The 24,148-nt window shown below is 42.7% G+C and overlaps 1 protein-coding gene across 10 annotated transcripts in view; it reads left to right on the plus strand.

Annotated features, from left to right (window-relative positions):
• LOC121575406 (plasma membrane calcium-transporting ATPase 1) overlaps positions 1 to 24,148 on the plus strand; it is a 138,605-nt gene that overhangs the window by 113,262 nt on the left and 1,195 nt on the right. For 7 of the 10 annotated variants that reach the window (XM_041888492.2, XM_041888490.2, XM_041888496.2 and 4 more), the window contains 2 exons: positions 2,172 to 2,279; positions 10,083 to 10,265. In XM_041888492.2, coding sequence (XP_041744426.1) covers positions 2,172 to 2,279; positions 10,083 to 10,265 — 291 coding nt within the window. Of the gene's footprint in view, positions 1 to 2,171; positions 2,280 to 10,082; positions 10,266 to 18,432; positions 18,644 to 24,148 lie in introns of all 10 variants that reach the window. The other 3 variants (XM_041888495.2, XM_041888497.2, XM_041888499.2) reach the window with 2 other exon arrangements.

Raw genomic sequence — 24,148 nt, forward strand, 5'->3', positions numbered from 1 at the left:
GTATTACATGGATTTATTAGACTTTTCTAAATGTAGATGTTCCAAAGGTCTGCATCAGTGGCTTGTAGGCTATGTGTGGAAGCCAGGAGATGCTAAATGTGTTTATGTTAATGAACAGTCAATTACCGTGAGGCCAGCAGTTATTTGCTTGACAATCACCGGCTGACGAAATTGCGTGACCGCCACAGCCCTAGGGATGACCTTAATGTATGTCAAGTAGAGACACTATGGGCTCAAGTACATCTGCCTCACCAGGCACCCATATTGATAGGATGTGTGTACAGATCTCTTAGCTCAAAGGTGTCTTATCTGGATGACATATGCACTGGGTTTGACCATGCCACACATAGCAACAGAGATATATATTTATCTTGGGTGATTTTAATATAAATTGGAAGGATCAGAATAATTCAAATATAACTAAATGATTGAGATATGCTGAGAGCTGTGGTTTGAAACAAATGGTTAATGACACTACTAGATCATCAACCAAGTTGTCACCGTTCAGACACATGCATTGATCTGATATTCTGTAATATACCATTGCAATGCTTAAAGGCCAGATCAATGCCAGTGGGCTGGACAGACTATAATATTGTGACCATAACCATGAACACCATGGTTCCAAAGAAACCCCCAAGGATTGTGGTCAAGAGAAAATCTTTTATTTTATTTTTTATCATGAGCAATTTCAAAAGGATTTGGCTGCTGTACCCTGGGAGCTGATTTATCTAGATGATTTAAATCAAGCTACAGAATGTTTTATTGATTTGCTCACTTGGGTAATGGACCATCATGCCCCAGTAAGAAAGTGTACAGTTGGGGCTCGTCCAATATGGCAAAAGTCTGAAAAGCCAAATCTAAACTAGAAATTGATGAACAGAATTATAGAGCACTATGTAATTATGCAGTTAAATTAAATCGTAAGAAGAAAACATTATTTTACGAAAATGCTTTTATTGATTTGTAAAAATGATTTTTTTAAAGGTATGGAATACAGTTAAGGGCTTGGTACATCTATCTCATCATGCCCATCTAGTGTGGAGGTTGACATGAGAACAATAACAAAACCAGCTGATATTTCCAATCATTTTGCAGATTTTTTTTGCAAAGAAAACAAATTTACTGAGAGATAATGTAAAGACCCATTCTTCCAAACAAGCTATTGTCCAATGGATTGATGATCCTATTATGAGTAAACAAACCTGCTCTTTTAGTCTACCATTGGTGTCAGTAGAGGTGGTGTTAAACCTATTGAAGTCAATACCCAATGGTAAATCTATAGGTTATGATCTTATGGACAATTTTTTACTTCGCTGTGCTGCTCCCCAGATTGCATCTCCACTGAAATACATACCACTACCACTGCATTGGTTGACATGACTGAACAGTGGCTCAATGCTATGGATAATGGCAGGTTTGTGGGTGTACTATTTTTAGATTTCAGCGCAGCATTTGATTTAGTGGATCATGAAATAATTTTGACAAAATTATTGCACTATGGGTTTAAGGAGGCAGCATTGAATTGGGTACAGTCATATCTAACTGACAGGAAACAGTCCACCTATATCAATGGGTCGTTTTCTTCCCCTCATGCTTTGGTGTGTAGAATACCGCAGGGCAGCTGTCTTGGTCCACTTCTTATTCAGTATTCAGTTGGTACGAGACAGACATTCAGTCAATACTAGGAATAGATTGTCCACCATCTGTGTTATCCCGGCAGAAAAGAGAAATGGGCAAAATAACATTTCGATTCAGAGCAATGAAGAAATTGAATAATTTATCTTTAAATATACTAAATTGGAAGGTTGTGCAGGACTATGGTAGATGAAGGAACCAATCTATCTTTTCAGACTGTCAGAGTATTTATCTGGTCAATATATCAGTGTATTATGTCTGTTGTTTGTAACAGTGTGTTATATGTGAACATGTGATTGTATTATAAATTGTATTTTAATGTGTAAGGACTCTTGGAAGATTAGTCCAAATGAGGACTAAAAGAGATCTTATTAAAATAAAATAAAACACACACATACACATACATACACTCACACACACCACATGCACTCACACACACACACACACACACACCGTTTCTCCATGTTTATTAGTGTGGTGTTGTGTAGCTTGGATCTACAGGTACACACACTCACTCTGTGTCTCTGTCTCAGATTGTCATTGTCCAGTTTGGAGGAAAGCCCTTCTCCTGCACGGCTCTGAGCATCGACCAGTGGCTCTGGTGTGTCTTCATCGGAGTGGGAGAGCTGCTCTGGGGACAGGTAAGAGACACAAACAATCTCTGTGTGTGTGCGTGAGGCAGCTTGTACAGTAGGTGCCAGGGAACAGTTGCTACGCTGAGACGGGTTCTGGAACACAAAGCAGTTACTTTCCATGGTTACCATCACAACCGTCACCGTGGTAATAAGCGCTGGCGCACATGAAAGCAGCATGGCCCAGATTTGCCCACACCCCAGAGGACGAGAACCCAGCACAATTTTCCCTCTGCGACTATACACACACACACACATGTTCAAAGACACTCACACACACTTCTCCATCTGCATGAACTCGCACACACACACACACACGTTCAAAGACGCGCTTATCACTTCGCACCTACACACTCACACACACATAAACACAAAATTCTACACTTGCCTACACACACACATACTCATACATACAGAGAAAGAGATCTCATACTGTCTATAGACAGGAGCCTGTACCCTCAAAGACAAGCTTCCCCACACAGACAGTTGTCTGAATTCAACTAGGAGGCGGAGAGAGAGATCGCTCTGTAAAACCAGGTAGAACAAGCTAGCTAGCGTCAGTCTCCCTGTATCCACCTATAATATTACATCTATGATGATGCCCTCCAGTGTGTGTGCATATGTGCGTGCACATACATTTTTGTGTTTGTCTGTGTGTGGGAGTCTTTGAAAGCATAATCATTCAGAGGTGACTAAATGAATTTGAGTCATCATGACTTGTTACATAAGTGTACCGTGTTTGAAATGCAGACAAGAGAACATAACACAGCACCACATTACCTTAGTATCTATACCTCCACCCCAAGGAATGATACAGCAAGAACGTTTGACATCCTTCTACTGACACTGCAGTTTGTTTTAGGCTGCATCCCAAATGGCACCCTATTCCCTATGTCAGGGATCATCCACTAGATTAAACAGAGGGCCGATTTTTTTCTTGAGCGGATGGTCGGGGGGCCGGAAAATAATTGTAAAAAATGTGTAGAATGTAAATTAAGCGCAAGAAGCCCACACAGATATATTGTTTGACTAAAACATAATAATTTCAAATTGCTAACATTTGTATATGATCATGTATCTCTCTATTATGCGTGGGAATAATTGGGAACAGATTTCTTAAATTAAAATCACCTGGAGCTGATTTCCTGGTATTTTTACAGTCTTTTATGTCCAACAATAAAAAAAGTTTTTAAAAACTACCAATTTTTATTTATTTATTTTTGCTCATAAAACTTCGGCGGCCAAATAAAACCACCCGCTGCCAGTTGGGGAACCCTACCCTATGTAATGCACTAGGGAATAGAGTACCATTTGGGATGTAGCCTCAGTCAGTTGGGTTCAGTCCAGGGGCATGATGGTGAGTCGTCTCTCTGCTTAACCAACCCATGTCTTAGAAACATTCACATGAGGACAAACTGTCTGGCAACCACTTAATTAAATAGAACCATTCAATATAAATAGTAGTTGAAATGTATCTCTATGCTGACAACACCATAGAATTATAGTAATTTAATAAGTACTCTGTGGACAACCCTCTCTTCAGTCATGGGCCAGAGAAATGACCTTGCTTGCACTTAAGTGGTGTTATCACTGGGAGAACTAGAGGGCATGCTTTAAATTAATCAATTTCAGACCATTAATTTAATTATGAGTTACTGAACCGATATACACTGAGTATACAAAACATTAGGAATACACCTGTTAAATACACTTCAATCAGTGTAGATGAAGGGGAGGAGACAGGTTAAAAAATGATTTTTAAGCCTTGAGACAATTGAGACATGGATTGTGTATGTGTGCCATTCAGAGGGTGAATGGGCAAGACAACATATTTAAGTCCTTTAAACGGGGTATGGTAGTACGTGCCAGGCACAAAGGTTTGAGCGTGTCAAGAACTGCAACGCTGCTGGGTTTTTCACGCTCAACCGTTTCCTGTGTGTATCTGACACACCAGTGACATTCTGGACTCTGATATTAATATTGAGGGTTATCATATGTTCAGAGCTGACAGACAGGGTAGAGGTGGTGGAGTGGCCATTTTTATAAAAAAAACATATTTGTCTCTTTACTGAAATCTATTTCCCTTGCCCAAAAATTGAAGCTACTATCTTTAAGCTTTTGTCTGGGGAAAAATGTATCCATAACTGTTATAGGAGTCTACCGTCCTCCCTCGGCATTCGAGGAGTTAACTAGTTTGTTACGAAATCAGAAGTTATTATCCTGGGTGACCTGAATTATGATTGGGAAATGCAGGCTTCAGACAATCTAAAAAAACATGTGTAATGATCTAAACCTAACCCAGCTGGTGACTAAGCCTACACGGTCCAACCCAAAAGCTCCTTCAAAGTCAACTCTGATTGATCTTATCTTAACGAATACACCAGAGAAATATGTTTCTACTGGTGTCTTCGCCCAAGACATTAGTGAGCATTAACAGTTGTTTGTGTTAGAGATGTGAGAATATAGAAATCTAAACCTTGTGTCATCACAAAGAGGAACTTTAAAAACTTCAGCTTTCTTACACAGTCTTTATTTTAGTGACCTTGATTGTTTTTTCCAGCTGAATTCTGGAAAACTGTCAAATCCCTGAAGGGTTCTACTTCCTCCTCTCTGCCACAACAAATTAATTCAGACACTGGCCTCCTTACGGAAAAAATGCCATCATTGATGCATTTAATCACCATTTTATTTCAGCGGGCTATCTCTTTGAAATAACTTCTAAGCCTATTCACAATGATATTGGGTTGGATGCTGATAGGGGAAACTTGCTGAATGATCAGAGAAATTATAGTCAAAGCTTTTCTTTTAGGCTATTTACAGAAAAATAAGTCCTGGATGCTTTGCTAGCAATAGACAACAAGAATTCCACAGGGGGCGACCAATTGGATCCTGGTCTGCTTAAGTGTAAAGCGCCCATCATTGTTGGCTCAATGACCCACATTTTTTTATTTAACATTGTTATCAGGAAATATTCCAAAAGTATGGAAATCAGCTCTTGTGCTGCCACTCCATAAGGGCAGGGATAGTAGTGATCTTAATAATTATCGCCCCATTTCAAGGCCTCCTTGTCTAGCTAAGATTCTTGAATCCTTGGTAAATGTACAACTTTGCTCTTTTTTATCTGAGAAATGAATTTAGAATGTAAACCAATTAGGGTTTAGGCCTGGGCATAGCACTATTACAGCAACCACTTCAGTTGTTAATGATCTTGGCAATGCTTTAGACACTAAAATGAAATGTGCTGCTTTGTTTGTGGACCTGTCAAAAGCTTTTGATACTGTTGCTCATGCTATTTTATTGACTAAGTTGTCCTCGATAGGCCTGAGCGCTGATGCCTGTTAATCTTTTCATGATTATCTTTGTGACAGAACTCAGGCCATCGTGATTGATGGTGTTGTCTGAATTTCTTGAAGTGCATAAAGGTGTACCACAGGGGTTGATTTTAGGACCTATTCTCTTCACTATTTATATAAACACCATTTGTCAATCTGTTTAAAATGGTAAACTTCATCTATATGCAGATTATACTATTATGTATGCTATTGCCCCGACTGTTGATCTGGCAGTGTCAAACTACAGTCAGATGTTATAGCTATGCAGGAATCCCTTGCTGATTTAAAACGTGTGCTTAATGCGACCAAAAACTAAATTCATGTGGTTTTAAAACTCTCGTAAGAATTTATCAGATGAATTACATGTTCACTCATTAGATGGTTCTCCAATTGAACGTGTTCCCGCATATAAATACTTAGGCATTTGGATTGATATGGATTTGACATTTAACAAACATATGGATGAGCTGGTTAAGAAGCTAAGATTTTAAGTTGGCTTTTTCTACAAAAACAGATGGTACCTTTCTCTAAGCAGTAGGAAACAGATTATTCAGTCAACCTTTTTATCTATTCTTGATTATGGTGATACCATAGTGCCCTTCATTTTGTTACAGGTGACATTTTTGATACTCATCACTGTATCATGCATGGTTCAGTGTTGCTTGCCTCGAAGCAAGCGTAGAAGGAATTTAGCTTGTCTGGTAGGCCAGCGTAACTGAGCAGCTGGGTTTCCCTTTGTAATCCGTGATAGCCCTGCCCCATCCGATGAGCATCAGAGCCGGTGTAGTAGGATTCTATCTGAGTCCTGTGTTGACACTTTGCATGTTGGATGGCTCGTCGGAGGTCATAGTGGGATTTTTTATAAGCGTCCAGATTAGTGTTCCGCTCCTTGAAAGTGGCAGCTCTAGCCTTTAGCTCAGTGCGGATGCTTCCTGTAATCCATGGCTTCTGGTTGGGATATGTACGTACGGTCACTGTGTGGACGACATTGTCGATGAACTTATTAATGAAGCCGGTGACTGATGTGGTAAACTCCTCAATGCCATCGGATGAATCCCGGAACATATTGTACTCTTTGCAAGCGAAACAGTCCTGTAGCTTAGCATCCGCTTCATCAGACCACTTCCATATTGGGCGTGTCACTGGTACTTCCTGTTTGAGTTTTTGCTTGTAAGCTGGAATCAGGAGGATATTGTTATGGTCAGATTTGCCAAATGGAGGGCGAGGGAGAGCTTTGTATGCATTTCTGTGTGTGGAGTAAAGGTGATCAAGAGTTTTTTTCGCCTCTAGTTGCACAGGTGACATGCTGGCAGATATTAGGTGAGACTTATTTCAGTTTCCCTGCAATAAAATCAGCGGCTACTATGAGCGCTGCCTCTGGATGAGCATTTGTAGAACCGTGTTTGTAGAACTCAATTTAATCTTGTCTTTACTAATAGGTCAAATTAGTTTCGATTTAGAATGGCCCATTATCAAATGGGCAGGGGCAGGGGAAAAAAGGCATGTCATCCGTATGCACTCCAATAGCGAATGGAGGCCACTTTCCCGCTGGTTCATTTTTCACTCATGTTGGGTAGGCTATTCCGGTTATTTCACTCCATGCATCAACCACTGTTTGAGGAGCATGCAGCCTCTCACCGGCAGTAGGTGATATTCCGCCCAAACTCTGTATGCCATGGGCTCTCCAACCCTGTTCCTGCAGCTACCCAGTGCTTAATTTGGGAAACCGAGTGAAATCTGTCCGGGAACATCAATAGTAACATGTTTTCACAACTTAACATTAAACTGTTGATAGCCCCTCTTTCTGCGCTCTTGAGAAAGGAATGAAGGAGAGAGGGGAGGAGATGGAAAGACACGGTGCTGAGATATTCTGTAGCTAAAGGTAATGTGTCAGCCTATTAACTATGAAAATATAAAAATGCCCTATTACTAGGCTATTCAAAATCAAATACAAATGCACTGTAGGCCTAATTTTAGGCTAACTCTAAATTTGTTTAATTTAGGCTACCAATTATGAACCAAAGAGATTATTATTATTTATTTTTATGTTTTTCTGCCTTGCTTAATATGTTTAGGCTATGTATTGTATAACATCACAATCATTATTTTAATTCAGGTTTTCTTTCCTACTTAGGCTCATATATAGGCCTATGCTTATGCATAAGCTCTAATATGCATATGGAGTTTTGAATTAATCATCACATTAGAAAGCCCTGTCCATGGCGTTGTGTTAGGCTTTGAAACAACATTCAAAACGACCATGTTTTCCACTCAGTTTCAACATGTTGTAGAATTTCTTTCTTCAAATTGATCTATCACAGTGAGGTGAGTTTTTTTTTTAAGCACATATTGTTTTGATGATAAGTATTTGATGTGATTTTCGATTGCATTTTCATTCATGTCAGAGTGGTTAGAGGGACAGTAGAGCCCTGAGTGCCAGGCCATTAGTGACCTGATGATTGTTAGCAAATTGGATACTACTAACATGTGTCCAGAGTGCATAAGGGGAGATTAACGTGACTCAACGGTCACGTGGAATTTTACTGCGGTCATGACTCATGACTGCCAGTGTGGCGGTAATATGGTCACCGCAACAGCCATAGGAGGTGAGAGGTTTTGGAGGCATGATCTGTGTGCATCTGAAACTTTCTCACTCATCATTATTCATACATGATTATCCATTCATGTAGAAGTGTTCAGAAACATATTATATTATTATCTACAATAAAGGTGACCCCCCCCCCCATACATAGGGGAGTGCCTTCAGAAAGTATTCACACCCCTTGACTTTTTCCACATTTGGTTGTGTTACAAAGTGGGATTAAAATAGATTTAATTGTCATTTTTGGTCAACGATTTACACAAAATACTGTCAAAGTGGAAGGAAATTATAAATATTTGTTTAAATAAATGGAAAATAAAATACTAATATATCTCGATTAGATAAGTATTCAATCTCCTGAGGCAATGTATGTTAGAATCACCTTTGGCAGTGATTACAGCTGTGAGGCTTTCTGGTTAAGTCTCTAACAGCTTTGCACACCTGGATTGTACAATATTTGCCCATTATTCTTTAAAAAATGTGTCAAGCTCTGTCAAGTTGGTTGTTGATCATTGCTAGACAGCCATTTTCAAGTCTTGCCATATATCTTCAAGCCAATTTAAGTCAAAACTGTAACTAGGCCACTCGGGAACATTCAACGTCATCTTGGTAAGAAACTCTAGTGTATATTTGACCTTGTGTTTTAGGTTATTGTCCTGCTGGAAGGTGAATTTGTCTCCCAGTATCTGTTGGAAAGCAGACTGAACCAGGTTTTCCTCTAGGATTTTGCCTGTGCTTAGCTCTATTCCGTTTCTTTTTATCCTCAAACTCCCTAGTCCTTGTCGATTACAAGCATACCCATGGTCCTCTGTAGCTCAATTGGTAGAGCATGGCGCTTGTAACGCCAGGGTAGTGGGTTCGATCCCTGGGACCACCCATACGTAAAAATGTATGCACACATGACTGTAAGTCGCTTTGGATAAAAGCGTCTGCTAAATGGCATATTATTATTATATTATAACATGATGCAGCCATCACTTTAAAAAAGAGTGGTACTCAGTGGTGTGTTGTTGGATTTGCCTCAAACATAACGCTTTGTATTCAGGACATAAAGTATATTTATTTTCCACATTTTTTGCAGTTTTACTTTAGTGCCTTATTACAAACAGGATGCATGTTTTGGAATATTTGTATTCTGTACAAGCTCCCTTCTTTTCACTGTCATTTATGTTAGTATTGTGGAATAACTACAATGTTGTTTAGCCATCCTCAGTAACCTCCTATCACAACTATTAAACTCTGTAACTGTTTTAAAATCACCATTGGCCTCATGGTGAAATCCTTCAGTGGTTTCCTTCCTCGCCGGCAACTGATTTAGGAAGGGTACCTGTATCTTTGTAGTGACTGGGTTTATTGATACACCATCCAAAGTGTAAAATTAATAACTGCACCATGCTCAAAGGGATATTCAATGTCTGTATGTTTTTTTATATACCCATCTACCAATAGGTGCCCTTTGCGAACCATAGGAAAACCTCCCTGGTATTTGTGGTTGAAACTGTGCGTGGAATTCACTGCTCGACTTAGGGACCTTACAGATCATTGTATGTGTGGGGTACAGAGATGGTGTAGTCATTTCAAAATAATGTTAAACACTAGTATTGGACACAGAGTGAGTCCATGCAACTTATTATGGGACTTATGGGACTTGTCCTGAAAATGTCAAGGTATGTGAATACTTTCTGAAGGCACTGTATGTGGCTCTGAATGTTAATGCGCCAAATTGACTGTTCTCATGTGCACTGCTCTCTCTCTTCCCAGCTGATCTCTACCTTTCCCCACGACAATCATACAGCATTATTACAGGGTATGTAACTACTCCTACTGTGCTGAGTGAGATATGTTTATTAAAACATTCTCTCTTCCTCTTTCCTCCAGCTGATCACAGCTATCCCCACACACCGCCTGAAGTTCCTAAAGGAGGCTGGCCACGGCACCCATAAGGAGGATGTCCCTGAAAACGAGATGAACGAGGGGGATGATGAGATCGACCATGCTGAGATGGAGCTCCGTAGGGGACAGGTCCTCTGGTTCAGGGGCCTCAACCGCATCCAGACTCAGGTACGCACTGGGGGTCCTCAACTACCATCACCTGCTTTCGCTTTAGCAGCCCCAGCGAGAGGAGAGGAGAAGAACATCTATAAGGGGTTGATAGGATTGGATACTCCTCTCCCTCTCTCCCCCCCTCCCCCCTCCCTCCCTTTCCCCCATCTCTCCCCTCGCCAGCATTCACAGGTAAAGACAAGAGCTACAGAAGATCTGCAATGCGATGAGAGGAAGGGATATACTTCCCCCTTGTCCTCCCTGTTGTTAGGAGCTTTAACCTGCTGTCTGTTCTCCAGGTGTAGTGGTCCTGTCAAACGGAAGAAGACGACAACATGGTTCTTCACCATGACTGTCTTGACAACTGTCGTGCTGGTATTATGTGGTTGTTTCAGCCTCCTTGTTTAAATTCAGTCATTCTAAGTTAGCCTGGGTACCAGTCTGTTTAGCTAGCATTTCACTCCTTGTACTCTGTGTAATGTGCCAAAGATTTTGCAATGACACAGAGTACAAGGAGTGGAATGTTAGCTGAACAGACTGGTACCCAGGCAAGTTCTAAGTCTCTCTGAAAGTTAAGAGTTTTTCTCTTGATAAGAGTTGTCTCTGAATAACTGGGTTGTAAATGTATTTTACTTTTGCCTCCTGTGAAGACAGACAGGTGTGTGTTTTCGTCTGAGGGAGACAGCCTGATTGCAACCTGACAATGGGACTGTGACACAGAGTCTGATGGCTGGGCTTTGATTTCCTGTCACAGTGTCACCTCTGTCTCTACTGTCTAACATGTCACCCCCTAGCTGGATAGCTCTCTAACTAAGTGATCCCTAAAATGGTGGATCGGGATCCAGATGGGTAATATCAGAAGGAGATCAGATACCAGGGGCTGAATGTATCAAGTGTTGCAGGGTAGTAACTGATCTAGGATCAGTTCTGCCTTTTCGATCACAATGAATAAGATTATATGGATAGAGGGGAGCTGATCCTGCATCAGCACTCCTACTCTGAGACGCTTTGTGAATATGGGCCCTGGGATGTAAGGTGTCAGTAGCTCTGGGCCCTCAGGGGTGGGGGAGTGGAAACCCTACCTGGTCACTTGTGACTCTGACACACTGGAGACCTGCCTGTAGCGATAGTCACTACCCACCAACACAACTAGACATATCTCTATATAATCTGATGGAGAGTTATAATGGATGACTCTCAGCCTCATACTAATACTGCTGTTGCTGCTACTGAGGCTTCTCTCTCTCTCTCTCTCTCTCTCTCTCTCTATTCAACTCTGTTTCACTGTCTTGGTGTACACAGCCTTAGGGTGTGTGATGGGAGATGGGGAGCAGAAACACACTTACTGCCTGTTGTGCACACACACACACACACACACACACACACACACACACACACACACACACCATCGGCTTGCTTATATTTAGAGACTGTATTCAAATAGAGCTTTTCACCAGGTCTCCAATTGCTTTATGTAGTGGGACACACACACACACCCTTTAACTGCTGGGGGATTCCACAGGGTCTCCTTCGCTGTGGGTGCATAGGAAGGAGTGTTTTGTAGCTCTATCCCACACACATATACACGCCAGAGGTGGTCACATACATAGAAACCCCACCCGCAGCGCACACACACTGCCTGCAGCACACACACTGGACCACCACTGCTAAATTGTCTGTGTGTGTATATATACATTACCAGTCAAAAGTTTGGACACACCTACTCATTCAAGGGTTTTTCTTTATTTTTAAAAAATTTTACATTGTAGAATAATAGTGAAGACATCAAAACTATGAAATAACACATATGGAATCATGTAGTAACCAAAAAACAAATCAAAATATACACTACCGTTCAAAAGTTTGGTCACTTAGACATTATTTTGTCCATTAAAATAACATCAAATTGATCAGAAATACAGTGTAGACATTGTTAATGTTGTAAATGGCTATTGTAGCTGGAAACGGCTGATTTTTTTAATGGAATATCTAAATAGATGTACAGAGGCCCATTATCAGCAACCATCAGTCCTGTGTTCCAATGGCACGTTGTGTTTGCTAATCCAAGTGTATCATTTTAAAAGGCTAATTGATCAGTAGAAAACCCTTTTGCAATTATTTTAGCACAGCTGAAAACTGTTGGGCTGATTTAAAGAAGCAATAAAACGGGCCTTCTTGAGACTAGTTGAGTATCTGCCGCATCAGCAATTGTGGGTTCGATTACAGAATCAAAATGGCCAGAAACAAATAACTTTCTTCTGAAACTCATCAGTCTATTCTTGTTCTGAGAAATGAAGGCTATTCCATGCGAGAAATTGCCAAGAAACTGAAGATCTCGTACAACGCTGTGTACTACTCCCTTCACAGAACAGCGCAAACTGGCTCTAACCAGATTAGAAAGAGGAGTGGGAGGCCCCGGTGCACAACTGAGCAAGAGGACAAATACATTAGTGTCTAGTTTGAGAAACAGATGCCTCACAGGTCCTCAACTGGCAGCTTCATTAAATAGTACCCGCAAAACACCAGTCTCAACGTCAACAGTGAAGAGGCGACTCCGGGATGCTTACCTTCTAGGCAGAGTTGCAAAGAAAAAGCCATATCTCAGACTGGCCAATAAAAAGAAAATATTAAGATGGGCAGTCTGAGATACAACTTTTTCTTTGCAACTCTGCCAAGAAGGTCAGCATCCCGGAGTCGCCTCTTTACTGTTGACGTTGAGACTAGTGTTTTGCGGGTACTATTTAATGAAGCTGCCAATAGCCTTCATTTCTCAGAACAAGAATAGACTGACAAGTTTCAGAAGAAAGTTATTTGTTTCTGGCCATTTTGAGCCTGTAATCGAACCCACAATTGCTGATGCTCCAGATACTCAACTAGTCTCAAGAAGGCCCGTTTTATTGCTTCTTTAATCAGCACAACAGTTTTCAGCTGTGCTAACATAATTGCAAAAGGGTTTTCTAATGATCAATTAGCCTTTTAAAATGATAAACTTGGATTAGCAAACACAACGTGCCATTGGAACACAGGACTGATGGTTGCTGATAATGGGCCTCTGTACGCCTATGTAGATATTCCATAAAAAATCAACCATTTCCAGCTACAATAGCCATTTACAACATTAACAATGTCTACACTGTATTTCTGATCAATTTGATGTTATTTTAATGGGCAAAACAATTGCTTTTCTTTCGAAAACAAGGACATTTCTAAGTCAACCCAAACTTTTGAACGGTAGTGTATACAGTTGAAGTTGGAAGTTTACATACACCTTAGCCAAATACATTTAAACTCAGTTTTTCACAATTACTGACATTTAATCCTAGTAAAAATTCCCTGTCTTAGGTCAGTTAGGATCACCATTTTATTTTAAGAATGTGAAATGTCAGAATATGTTAGAGAGGGATTTCTTTCAGCTTTTATTTATTTCATCACATTCCCAGTGGGTCAGAAGTTTACATACACTCAATTAGTATTTGGTAGCATTACCTTTAAATTGTTTAACTTGGGTCAAACGTTTCGGGTAACCTTCCACAAGCTTCCCACAATAAGTTGGGTGAATTTTGGCCCATTCCTCCTGACAGAGCTGGTGTAACTGAGTCAGGTTTGTAGGCCTCCTTGCTCGCAAACGCTTTTTCAGTTCTGCCACAAATGTTCTATATGTTTGAGGTCAGGGCTTTGTGATGGCCACTCCACTACTTTGACTTTGTTGTCCTTAAGCCATTTTGCCACAACTTTGGAAGTATGCTTGGGGTCATTGTCCATTTGGAAGACCCATTTGCGACCAAGCTTTAACTTCCTGACTGATGTCTTGAGATGTTGCTTCAATGTATCCACATACTTTTCCTTCCTCATGATGCCATCTATTTTGTGAAGTGCACCAGTCCTTCCTGCAGCAGAGCACCCCCACAGCATGATGCAGCCACCCCCGTGCTTCACGGTTGGGATGGTGTTCTCTGGCTTGTTCTCTGGCCCCCTTTTTCCTCCAAACATAACGATGGTCATTATGGCCAAACAGTTCTATTTTTGTTTCATCAGACCAGAGGACATTTCTCCAAAAAGTACAATCTTTGTCCCCATGTGCAGTTGCAAACCGTAGTCTGTCTTTTTTATGGCGGTTTTGGAGCAGTGGCTTCTTCCTTGCTGAGCAGCCTTTCAGGTTATGGCAATATAGGACTAGTTTTACTGTGGATATAGATACTTTTGTACCTGTTTCCTCCAGCATCTTCACAAGGTTCTTTGCTGTTGTTCTGGCATTGATTTGCACTTTTCGCACCAAAGTACGTTCATCTCTAGGAGACAGAACAAGTCTCCTTCCTGAGCGGTATGACGGCTGCGTGGTCCCATGGTGTTTATACTTGCGTACTATTGTTTGTACAGATGAACGTGGTACCTTCAGGCGTTTGGAATTTGCTCCCAAGGATGAACCAGACTTGTGGAGGTCTACAATTTTCATACTGAGGTCTTGGCTGATTTATTTTGATTTTCCCATGATGTCAAGCAAAGAGGCACTGAGTTTGAAGTTAGTCCTTGAAATACATCCACAGGTACATCTCCAATTGACTCAAATGATGTCAATTAGCCTATCAGAAGCTTCTAAAGCAATGACATCATTTTCTGGAATTTTCCAAGCTGTTTAAAGGCACAGTCAACTTAGTGTATGTAAACTTCTGACCCACTGGAATTGTGATACAGTGAATTATAAGTGAAATAATCTGTCTGTAAACAATAGTTGGAAAAATTACTTGTGCCATGCACAAAGTAGATGTCCTAACCGATTTGCCAAAACTATAGTTTGTTAACAAGAAATTTGTGGAGTGGTTGAAAAACGAGTTTTAATGACTCCAACCTAAGTGTATGTAAACCTCCGACTTCAACTGTATATATATGTATGTATGTATGTATGTATGTATGTATGTATATATATATATTTGTGTGTGTGTGTGTATATATATTACATTTAATACATTTTGGGATGGTAAAACTTTTTCAGTGTAAAATTAAATGACTACAACCAGATATAAAGTATGTAGAAAAGATAGTGGACCTATATATTTATGAGATCATCTTTCAGAACTAACAACCACCAGAATAAAAACTACACAGTCAGGGAGAATCTGAAATTCCAAAACATTTAATGGAATGGGCCACTTTCATGTTTGAGGCACTCGGATAGCAGCATAAGCCATGGCAAATGTGTAGAATTGCAGGAAACAAGCTTTTAACTGTACAATTTCATCTTGGCCCCATGGCAAAATGTGTAGAATTGCAGGAAATGTGTTGCATGGGCCACCGCTGCACAAACAAATCCTAGGGGCAAGACTGATGGAGGAAGAAAGGAAGCTGAGGTCCATTGTGTCCATACCTACACACAGACACATACACACACACACACACACACACACACAGCGCAGTAGAGCTAGCACCACTCCCATTCACTCTGCCCACCAGATTTCACAGCTACTCTTCCTGGGGTCCAGCCAAATTAAGGCAGTTATATACAATTAAAAACATTACAATACATTTCACAACAGTTTTCACAGCACATTAAGTGTGTGCCCTCAGGCCACTACTCTACTATCACATATCTACAAACAGAATCCATGTGTGTATAGTGCGTATGTTATCATGTGTGCGTGTGTCTGTGCTTGTGTGTGTGTCTCTTCACAGTCCCCGCTGTTCCATAAGGTGTATTTTTATCTGTTTTTTTTAAATAGGATTTTACTGCTTGCATGAGTTACTTGATGTGGAATAGAGTTCCATGTAGCCATGGCTCTATCTAGTACTGTGCACCCCCCATAGTCTGTTCTGGACTTGGGGACTGTGAAGAGACCTCTGGTGGTATGTCTTGTGGGGTATGCATGGGTGTCCGAGCTGTGTGCTAGTAGTTTAAACAGACAGCTCGGTGCATTCAACATGTCAATACTTCTCACAAATATAAGTAGAGATTAAGTCAATCTCTCCTACTTTGAGCCAGGAGAGATTTACATGCAAATTATTAATGTTAGCTCTCCATGTACATATATGGGCTGCCCTGTTCTGGGCCATTTGTACAGTAGTCCAGCTGCAACAAAACTAGGGCCTGTAGGACCTGCCTTGTTGATAGCAATGTTACGAAAGCAGAGATGAGCTTTATTATGGACAGACCTCTCCCCATCTTAGCTACTGTTGCATCAATATGTTTTGACCATGACAGTTTACAATCCAGGGTTACTCCAAGCAGTTTAGTCTCCTCAACTTGCTCAATTTCCAAATTATTCATTACAAGATTTAGTTGAGGTTTAGGGTTTAGTGAATGATTTGTTCCAAATACATTGATTTTAGTCTTTGAAATGTTTAGAACTAACAGTAGAGAACATCGGGGTTTCTTTTTTAGTTGTTTTCTCAAAACAAACCTAAAAGGTGTTGGTGTTCCCCTTTAGAATACCACCTCTTCTCTCTCCATGTGTTTTAGAATGGCCCATTCTTCCTGACAATGCATCAGCCAAATTGGGTCCTTTCTTCGAAGTGTGTGCGGGATTATTAGGCTGTGATGCTACAATAGAGTGGGCCTATGGAGACATTTCCAGAAGGCAAGCTTTGGTTCAGCAGTGCCGCTCTCTCCCCTCCTACAGGAGTGAGCTAGGGGCAATCGTAGCGCTAGCATGTCCAGAGGCTATTCCTCTGTGTCCCTATGGGCTTCATTAGCCTTCGCTAACGCTGAAACAACATACCTGCAGCAAGACCCCTGTAGAGTGGGCGAAGGATGATTAGATTGTTGTTGTGTTATTTGGATGTAAACATATATGTCCCTCTTGTACAGTGGGTCAAAAATAATTCTGGCTTTTCCTAAATGGAGAGTCTTTCTCAGTCTGCCTTGGGGGTGCAGAGAGGGGGAGGTGGGGTGCTTTAACGTTCTTCTTTTTAACTCTTCCATTATCTACAGGGCTGTGGCAGACTCCAGTCCTATCTCTCTGGTGTCTCTCACTCACTCACTCACTTCACTCACTCACTCACTCACTCCAGAAGTCTATACTGTTTGGGCACCCTGTAACTAACCTTCTACCCTCTTCTTCAACTGAAATATGCAACTCTCTCTCAAATATGTTTATCTCTTCTTGAATTAATTGATCTCTCTCTCTTCTTGTCCTTCTCTATCCCTCTGCTATTATACATGAACTGTAATCCTTTATGATGGAAAGACTCTCGATATGATTGACCAGAATAATAAATAAATATATGTTTTGTCTTTATATTATGTTAGAGGTATTTCATAGTATGTGTGTAGATTTAGAACTAAATAACAACATGTTTTACTGTTGACACATTTTCTTCATTTATTGGGATACAACGCCATAATTGGCACTTCTTATTCGTTGCTTCCAAGTTGGTTTCTGTGTCGTTCGCTCCGGATTTTAAATCCCATTCCGATGTTCCACTTCCTCAGCCCAATTTCCCTATTTATCACCCTCTTCCCCTCCTCTCTCATCCTCCCTTTCTCCCTCCATCACACTGATAAAGGAAGTTCTGAGAGGAGAAGCAGTAGAGCGTTCTCTTACTCTCTTTCTCCTGGGGAGGGAGGATAGAAGGATGGGAGAAAGGTGGGGGGGGTGACGGAGAGAGGCAGTGAGGTAATTAGGTCCTTATCTCCCCCTCTGACTCCCCTCCCTCCCCTCTGTCTAATCCTGGTGGGCTGTGCGGTGCAGTTGTATGTGTGTCAGCACGGCTGGTTAGTCAAACACAACCAGGACATAATTGGCAAGAGGAGGACGACTTCGCACCAAACTTATCAGTGGCCTATAGGAACACTCTCTGTCTGCCATCTTCGTTTGTTTCCCTCCCTCGCACCTGCCGGTGCCCTCAACCTTTCCTCTGTCACAAAAATAATATTCCCCCTTTCATTCAGTGGCAGGCCTTCCAGTCCTCTCCCTCTCCATTCATCATCCCACTCTTCCTCCATCTCTCCAATCCCCCCCTTCTGTCCCTTCCAACTAACGAGTTGGGGATTTTCTCTATTTTTCAATAACCATTTTTTCTGCTCTGCCCATACAATGTTTCTTTCTGCTATCTTTCCCCTCCTCTCTCTCTTTTTTCTCTCCCTTTCTCTTTATCTCTCCCTCTCTCTCCCCTCTCTTCTTGCCCCTTCTCTCTTTCTTTCTCTCCCTACGTCTCTGTCTCTTCTGACTATGCTGTGGGCTGTTGTTTGCAGATGGACGTGGTCTATACATTCCAGACGGGTCAGGCTCCGGTCCCGGGGGCATTGAGACGCCAGCCCTCTGTGGTCAGCCAGCACAACGACGCCAAAACTGTCTCTAGCCCCACCCACGTAGGGCTTTCCTCTTCCTCCCTGTCTGCCAACTCTGCCGGGGCCCCGCCCCTTCCTGCAGCCGCCGCCGCTGCTTCCCCCTCCACTGCAGGCAGTGAGTGAGCGGTTGCAATAGCGACCCCTTAACAACAAGCTATCTTTTCTCTGCCGCCTCCTCCTCCTCCCTCTCCTCCAATCAGAATGCTGAATGCTGCATGACTGACTGACTGTTTGATTTCTTGATTGAATTGCTGACATGCCGTCATTACCCCAGCCACAGCCTGCCGATGCCTGCTGACTACTTCCTCTCTATGATTCTCTGTCTTTCTCTTTTTCTATGTCTGTTTCGTTCCCTTTCTCTGTCTTATTGTTTTATTTTCTCTCTCTCGCTCTCTCTCTTTCTTTCTCCTGCTCTTTCACATATTCTCTCCCCCTTCTATTGAACTCATTTACTTGCTGGCTACTACACAGACAGACCGTCCTGCATCCTCGATTCACTCTGCATCTCTCCTATGGCTTCCCCAGTGCATCGTGGGGGTTGGAGTTCTCCAAACTCCTAATATGATCTGCATGTATTAACACTGGTGAGACCTCGCCGTGAGACGAGATCAACCTAAAATCATTGGCAGGAAATACAAAGAGCCAAATCTGTCTCATTCCTGACTCTGAAAATCTCATCATCTGGAATCCTGACGTCCATTTTATTTCCCTGGCTGTGGTCGGTCCGGCAATACAGCGGCCTCGGTAGAGAGATAATTGGACAGGCTAATCTCACACAGGGTATAATCTGAACAGGTTAAATCCCGCAGGCAGGCTCTAATCTGAGAGGCTGTTATCTGAGGCAGGGCCCAGGAGGTCTCACTAGGGTTAATAGCGAAGGGTTAAATGCATTTTGTAATAACTGTGCATCACTCCATTTCCTGAGCTGCCTCTGCACTTCTCTCTCTCTCTCTCTCTCTGTGTGTGTGTGTGTGTGTGTGTGTGTGGGGGGTAGTATTTTTCAGATTCTTCTTTTCTCGTTCCAGTGGCTACATATCAGAAAGCATGCCTTTTCCACCTTCTCTCCAACTGTTACTAAGGACACATAGGGCATCTTAAAGGGCTAGCCACAGTCACAGTTCATTGGCTGGTAGCTCAGCCATCTCCAGCTCTGAGAATACATGTGTGGAAAAGGAGAGAGTCAATGTATGACTTGAATGAGTGTGTGAGTGATTCTGTGTCAGACGTGATGTAGTCATTTGTGTGGTTAGTGTATAGAGTGTCCATTAGTTCTGGTGATGGTGTTGGACTGTTTTAGTAAGAGAGATGAGCTAAGGAGTGTGAGCTATGATAATCAGCTTCCTCTGTACGGATGAGAGGGACAGAGGGATGGGGGATGACCTTGCCCTTCACTAGGGGGAGAGACGGAGAGGTGAGAGGGGAGAAAAGGGGGAGGGGGACGTCATTCCTCACACCACGACACAGCACTGCCTCTCCCCCCCAGAGACACACACATGCCGTCTGCCAAGCAACAGAGTCCTGAGAGACACGCACACACACACACACACACACACACACACACACACCCTCAGAGGGCTGCAAGGAGATGGCTGACAGATGCTGCAGCTACTCCCTTCTCTCTCCTTCCCCCTTTCTCTAGTTCTCGCTCTCTATCCTCCAGTTGCCCCCTAACTCATATGTATGGATGATGCACTCTCGTTCTTTCTTCTCATCCCTCTCTCTTCTCCCTTGCGCTCAATCTCTCTTTCTTTTTCTGTCTCTCTTGTCTTGTCATCTTTCTGTCTTCTTCATCTCATCCCTCTCTCTTCTCCCTCTCTCTATGTCAGTCCACTATTCAGGGAGGACTTATGACTCAGTGTGTGTCTTTTTTGTTGTTGTTTTTTTAAATTGGCTGGCAACCCCAGTGCTGACTTCTTCCTCCATGGCAGCCTCTGCATCTCACTCTGCTTTTTTCTCACTAAAAAGGATTCATGGGGAAGAAAGATAGCCGTATATTTCTACCACAGTTTGTTATGTAAAAAGGGTGATGGATGCCTGCGGTACACTGGTGTATCTTGGCAACCGCCAACAAGCTCACACGAGAGGCACGCAGAGATCAGATAGATATGAGAGGACTTAGAAACCTAGAGAAGTACACACAAAAGTAGACACACATGTTAGAGGACTTAAAACCCTGGGCTTAAAGAGGAAGTGTTGTAGAGACACTCGTCACACACTGAGGTTCTGGAGTGAAGGAAGAGGTGGTGCAGATAACGGATTTGCAAACCGAACTAAAGTCTCTGGAAAAAGTGTGAATATGATTAAAGAAATAAAAGATTATTAGGAGTGAAGAATATGGGAAATATCGAAATATATGAAATAGGTCATGTAAGACTGAGAATACAAAGTGGAATTGAAATAGCTGTTATTTTTTCCATAACTCGTACGAATTTGTATCAGCTTTAAGGCTCTCGGAGTGTTCAGCCAAGCTGTCACCTTTTACCTTTCACCCCTGACCCCTATCCCCAGTCTATGCACACATTTAGAGCTGCTGGAAGGTGGCCGTTTAACATGATCACTTCTTTTTGATCCAATTGCTGCAAGCCCTGATTCCCACCCTTTTCCTCTTTTTCTTATTAATGCCTTTCATTCTCTGTTTTCTCTCATACTATTCCCGATGTTTCACTCCTTCATCTCTAGTTCTGAATATGTTTTGCTTCTCTCACTCTGCAGTATATTTCCATCCTCTCCCACTCTTCTGTCTGTCTTTCCACTCCTCTGTCTCCCTCTCTTCTCCTCCCAGGACTCTCTCTATTCTGACTACAGGCTAACAATAACAGACCAAAGAGCAAAGGAGGGAATCCGACCAGTGGTATTCATCCTGGATTTACCATGTTTATTTGTGTGTGTCCGTGCGTGCATATGCGTGCGTACGTGTGTGTGACTATTTTCTTCCTGGCACGGAAATGGAGAAATGAAAATGGAAATACATTTTGTTAGACATCACAATGCTGTCTTAAACAAAGACACACACACACACAGCCAGAGAAGTCTGCCTGAAATAAGAATTTAAATATCAAGACTCAACACAGAGACAGAGATTGCTGATTGAATAGTCTGTAGAGATGAGGCCCACATACAGTCCACCAAAGTGGAGCTCATTTCTCATCATAATCAGCCGCATCATGCCAGAGAACGCTGTGGAAATGCTTAGATTTGACCCTTTTTCCATTTTTCTTAGTTGTCTCTCTCTCTCTCTCTCTCTCTCTCTCTCATACACACACACTTAGTCCCTCTGCCAGCCAGCGGTGCTCATTTTCACACCTCTGATGTATAGGGTCATCCTCTGTAGCTCAGCTGGTAGAGCATGGTGCTTGTAACGCCATGGTAGTGGGTTCGATCCCCGGGACCACCCATACACAAAAATGTATGCACACATGACTGTAAGTCGCTTTGGATAAAAGTGTCTGCTAAATGGCATATTATATCATATTATATTATAGGTGCCTGCACAGTCATCTCTCTCTCTCTCTCTCTGTGACACGCTGTGTTCTCCTCCTGGGCCTGACTGAGAGCTGAGGGCCTGTAACAGAACGCATGTCAGCTCTTCTTAACCACTCCTGTCTGGCTGACATCTTACCCCTGCCTGGCTGACGTCTTACCCCTGTCTGGCTGACGTCTTACCCCTGTCTGGCTGACGTCTTACCCCTGTCTGGCTGACGTCTTACCCCTGTCTGGCTGACGTCTTACCCCTGTCTGGGTGACGTCTTACCCCTGTCTGGCTGACGTCTTACCCCTGTCTGGCTGACGTCTTACCCCTGCCTGGCTGACGTCTTACCCCTGCCTGGCTGACGTCTTACCCCTGCCTGGCTGACGTCTTACCCCTGTCTGGCTGACGTCTTACCCCTGTCTGGCTGACGTCTTACCCCTGTCTGGCTGACGTCTTACCCCTGTCTGGCTGACATCTTACCCCTGTCTGGCTGACGTCTTACCCCTGTCTGGCTGACGTCTTACCCCTGTCTGGCTGACGTCTTACCCCTGTCTGGCTGACATCTTACCCCTGTCTGGCTGACGTCTTACCCCTGTCTGGCTGACGTCTTACCCCTGTCTGGCTGACGTCTTACCCCTGTCTGGCTGACGTCTTACCCCTGTCTGGCTGACGTCTTACCCCTGTCTGGCTGACGTCTTACCCCTGTCTGGCTGACGTCTTACCCCTGTCTGGCTGACACACCTGACTTGGAGATTTATGGAGAGGCCATCCACTAGGCTGTAAATGTCCTACACATTCATCAGAGTAGTTGTTTTGGTCTAACACATGACGCGTCAGCCTCCAGTAGATGGTGAGGTGGGAGGATAGATATAGACAAGTAGGTAGAGAGAAATTGTGTTTGCTCACGTTGTGGTGTAGTTCAGGTTATAATCTAGCTAGGTGATTGTAGGGAGTGTTGAGTACCATCAGCTTCAGTAGTGTATGCAAGTGTGTTTGTGTGTTAAAGGCTGAGTGTGTACTGTACTTGTGTGTGTGTGTGTGTGTGTGTGTGTGTGTGTGTGTGTGTGTGTGTGTGTGTGTGTGTGTGTGTGTTTTTCTTTCCATTGCAGCATGAACCTTTCATGCCCCTTTTTCTCTTCTATTTATCCTTACTCATTGTCTTCCCCTCTCTACATCTCCTCTCTTCCTCCCTCCCGCTACCAACATCTTCTTATCGTCTCTCTCTTCCTTCACTTTCCCTCACCACACTCCCGTCTTTCACACCAAATAGCCCACTCATCTTTGGTCGTCAACCAAGGAGCCCAACAAACAACTCCCTCCATCCCTTTATTCATTGAAGAACATTGAGATGCTGCCAGCTAGCTGTACTGTTTTGTAGCTGTGTGTAGGCTGGTGTGTTGGTGTGCATCCTAGCGTCACAGTGATAAGAGACTGCAGCTTGTAGCCTCAGATAGCACTGTACTGTATGTGTCAGTGTGTTTGGGGGTGGGGGGGTGTTGTAGAATTAAGTAGCTGTGTGGTTGTGTTCCTGATGCTTGCTCAATATCCGTACATCGTCATCATCAAGTGTTCCCACCATGTAAATTGGTATTTGTTTAGTTTTTAGTTTTTCTGCAGTGCTCCTTAATTCGTATTGTACTGTATTTTTGTGTTAACATTTTGATTTTGTGCTCTATTTGTTTTGTAGTGGTCATTCTCTATTTTCCACTCACCCATCTCAGCCCTTATGTACTGTATTGTAGTGGACGGGAGGTTTTTTGTGTGTATAATTTGGGGGTTGTGTGTCTTCCTTTTGCTTGCGGTTTGATTTAATGATCGGGCGAGTGATCGAGACTGCAAAGAGCGACCATGACATTCCAGAATCCTTCACTTCTCACCTCTCACTGACCACATTTTGTCCCCCCCAGCAGATTACCCATAAGCCCCTGCCTGTCTGCCTGACTCCTCTCATCACCATCAACACAGGAAGACCGAGCCAGGACCCTCATACTAACTTCTCTTTTTATTTATCTCTCTCCCTCTCCTCCTCCTTTCTCTCTATCTTTCCCTCTTTCTCTCTTTCTCTCCGTCTCCCCCCACCCCCCTCTCTCTCTCTCCCCCCATATGTCTCCCTCTCTCTATCTCACCCCCCTCTCTCTCTCTTCTGTCTCT

Source organism: Coregonus clupeaformis, chromosome 10 (assembly GCF_020615455.1).
Source record: "Coregonus clupeaformis isolate EN_2021a chromosome 10, ASM2061545v1, whole genome shotgun sequence".
NCBI classification, from domain to species: Eukaryota; Metazoa; Chordata; class Actinopteri; order Salmoniformes; family Salmonidae; genus Coregonus; species Coregonus clupeaformis.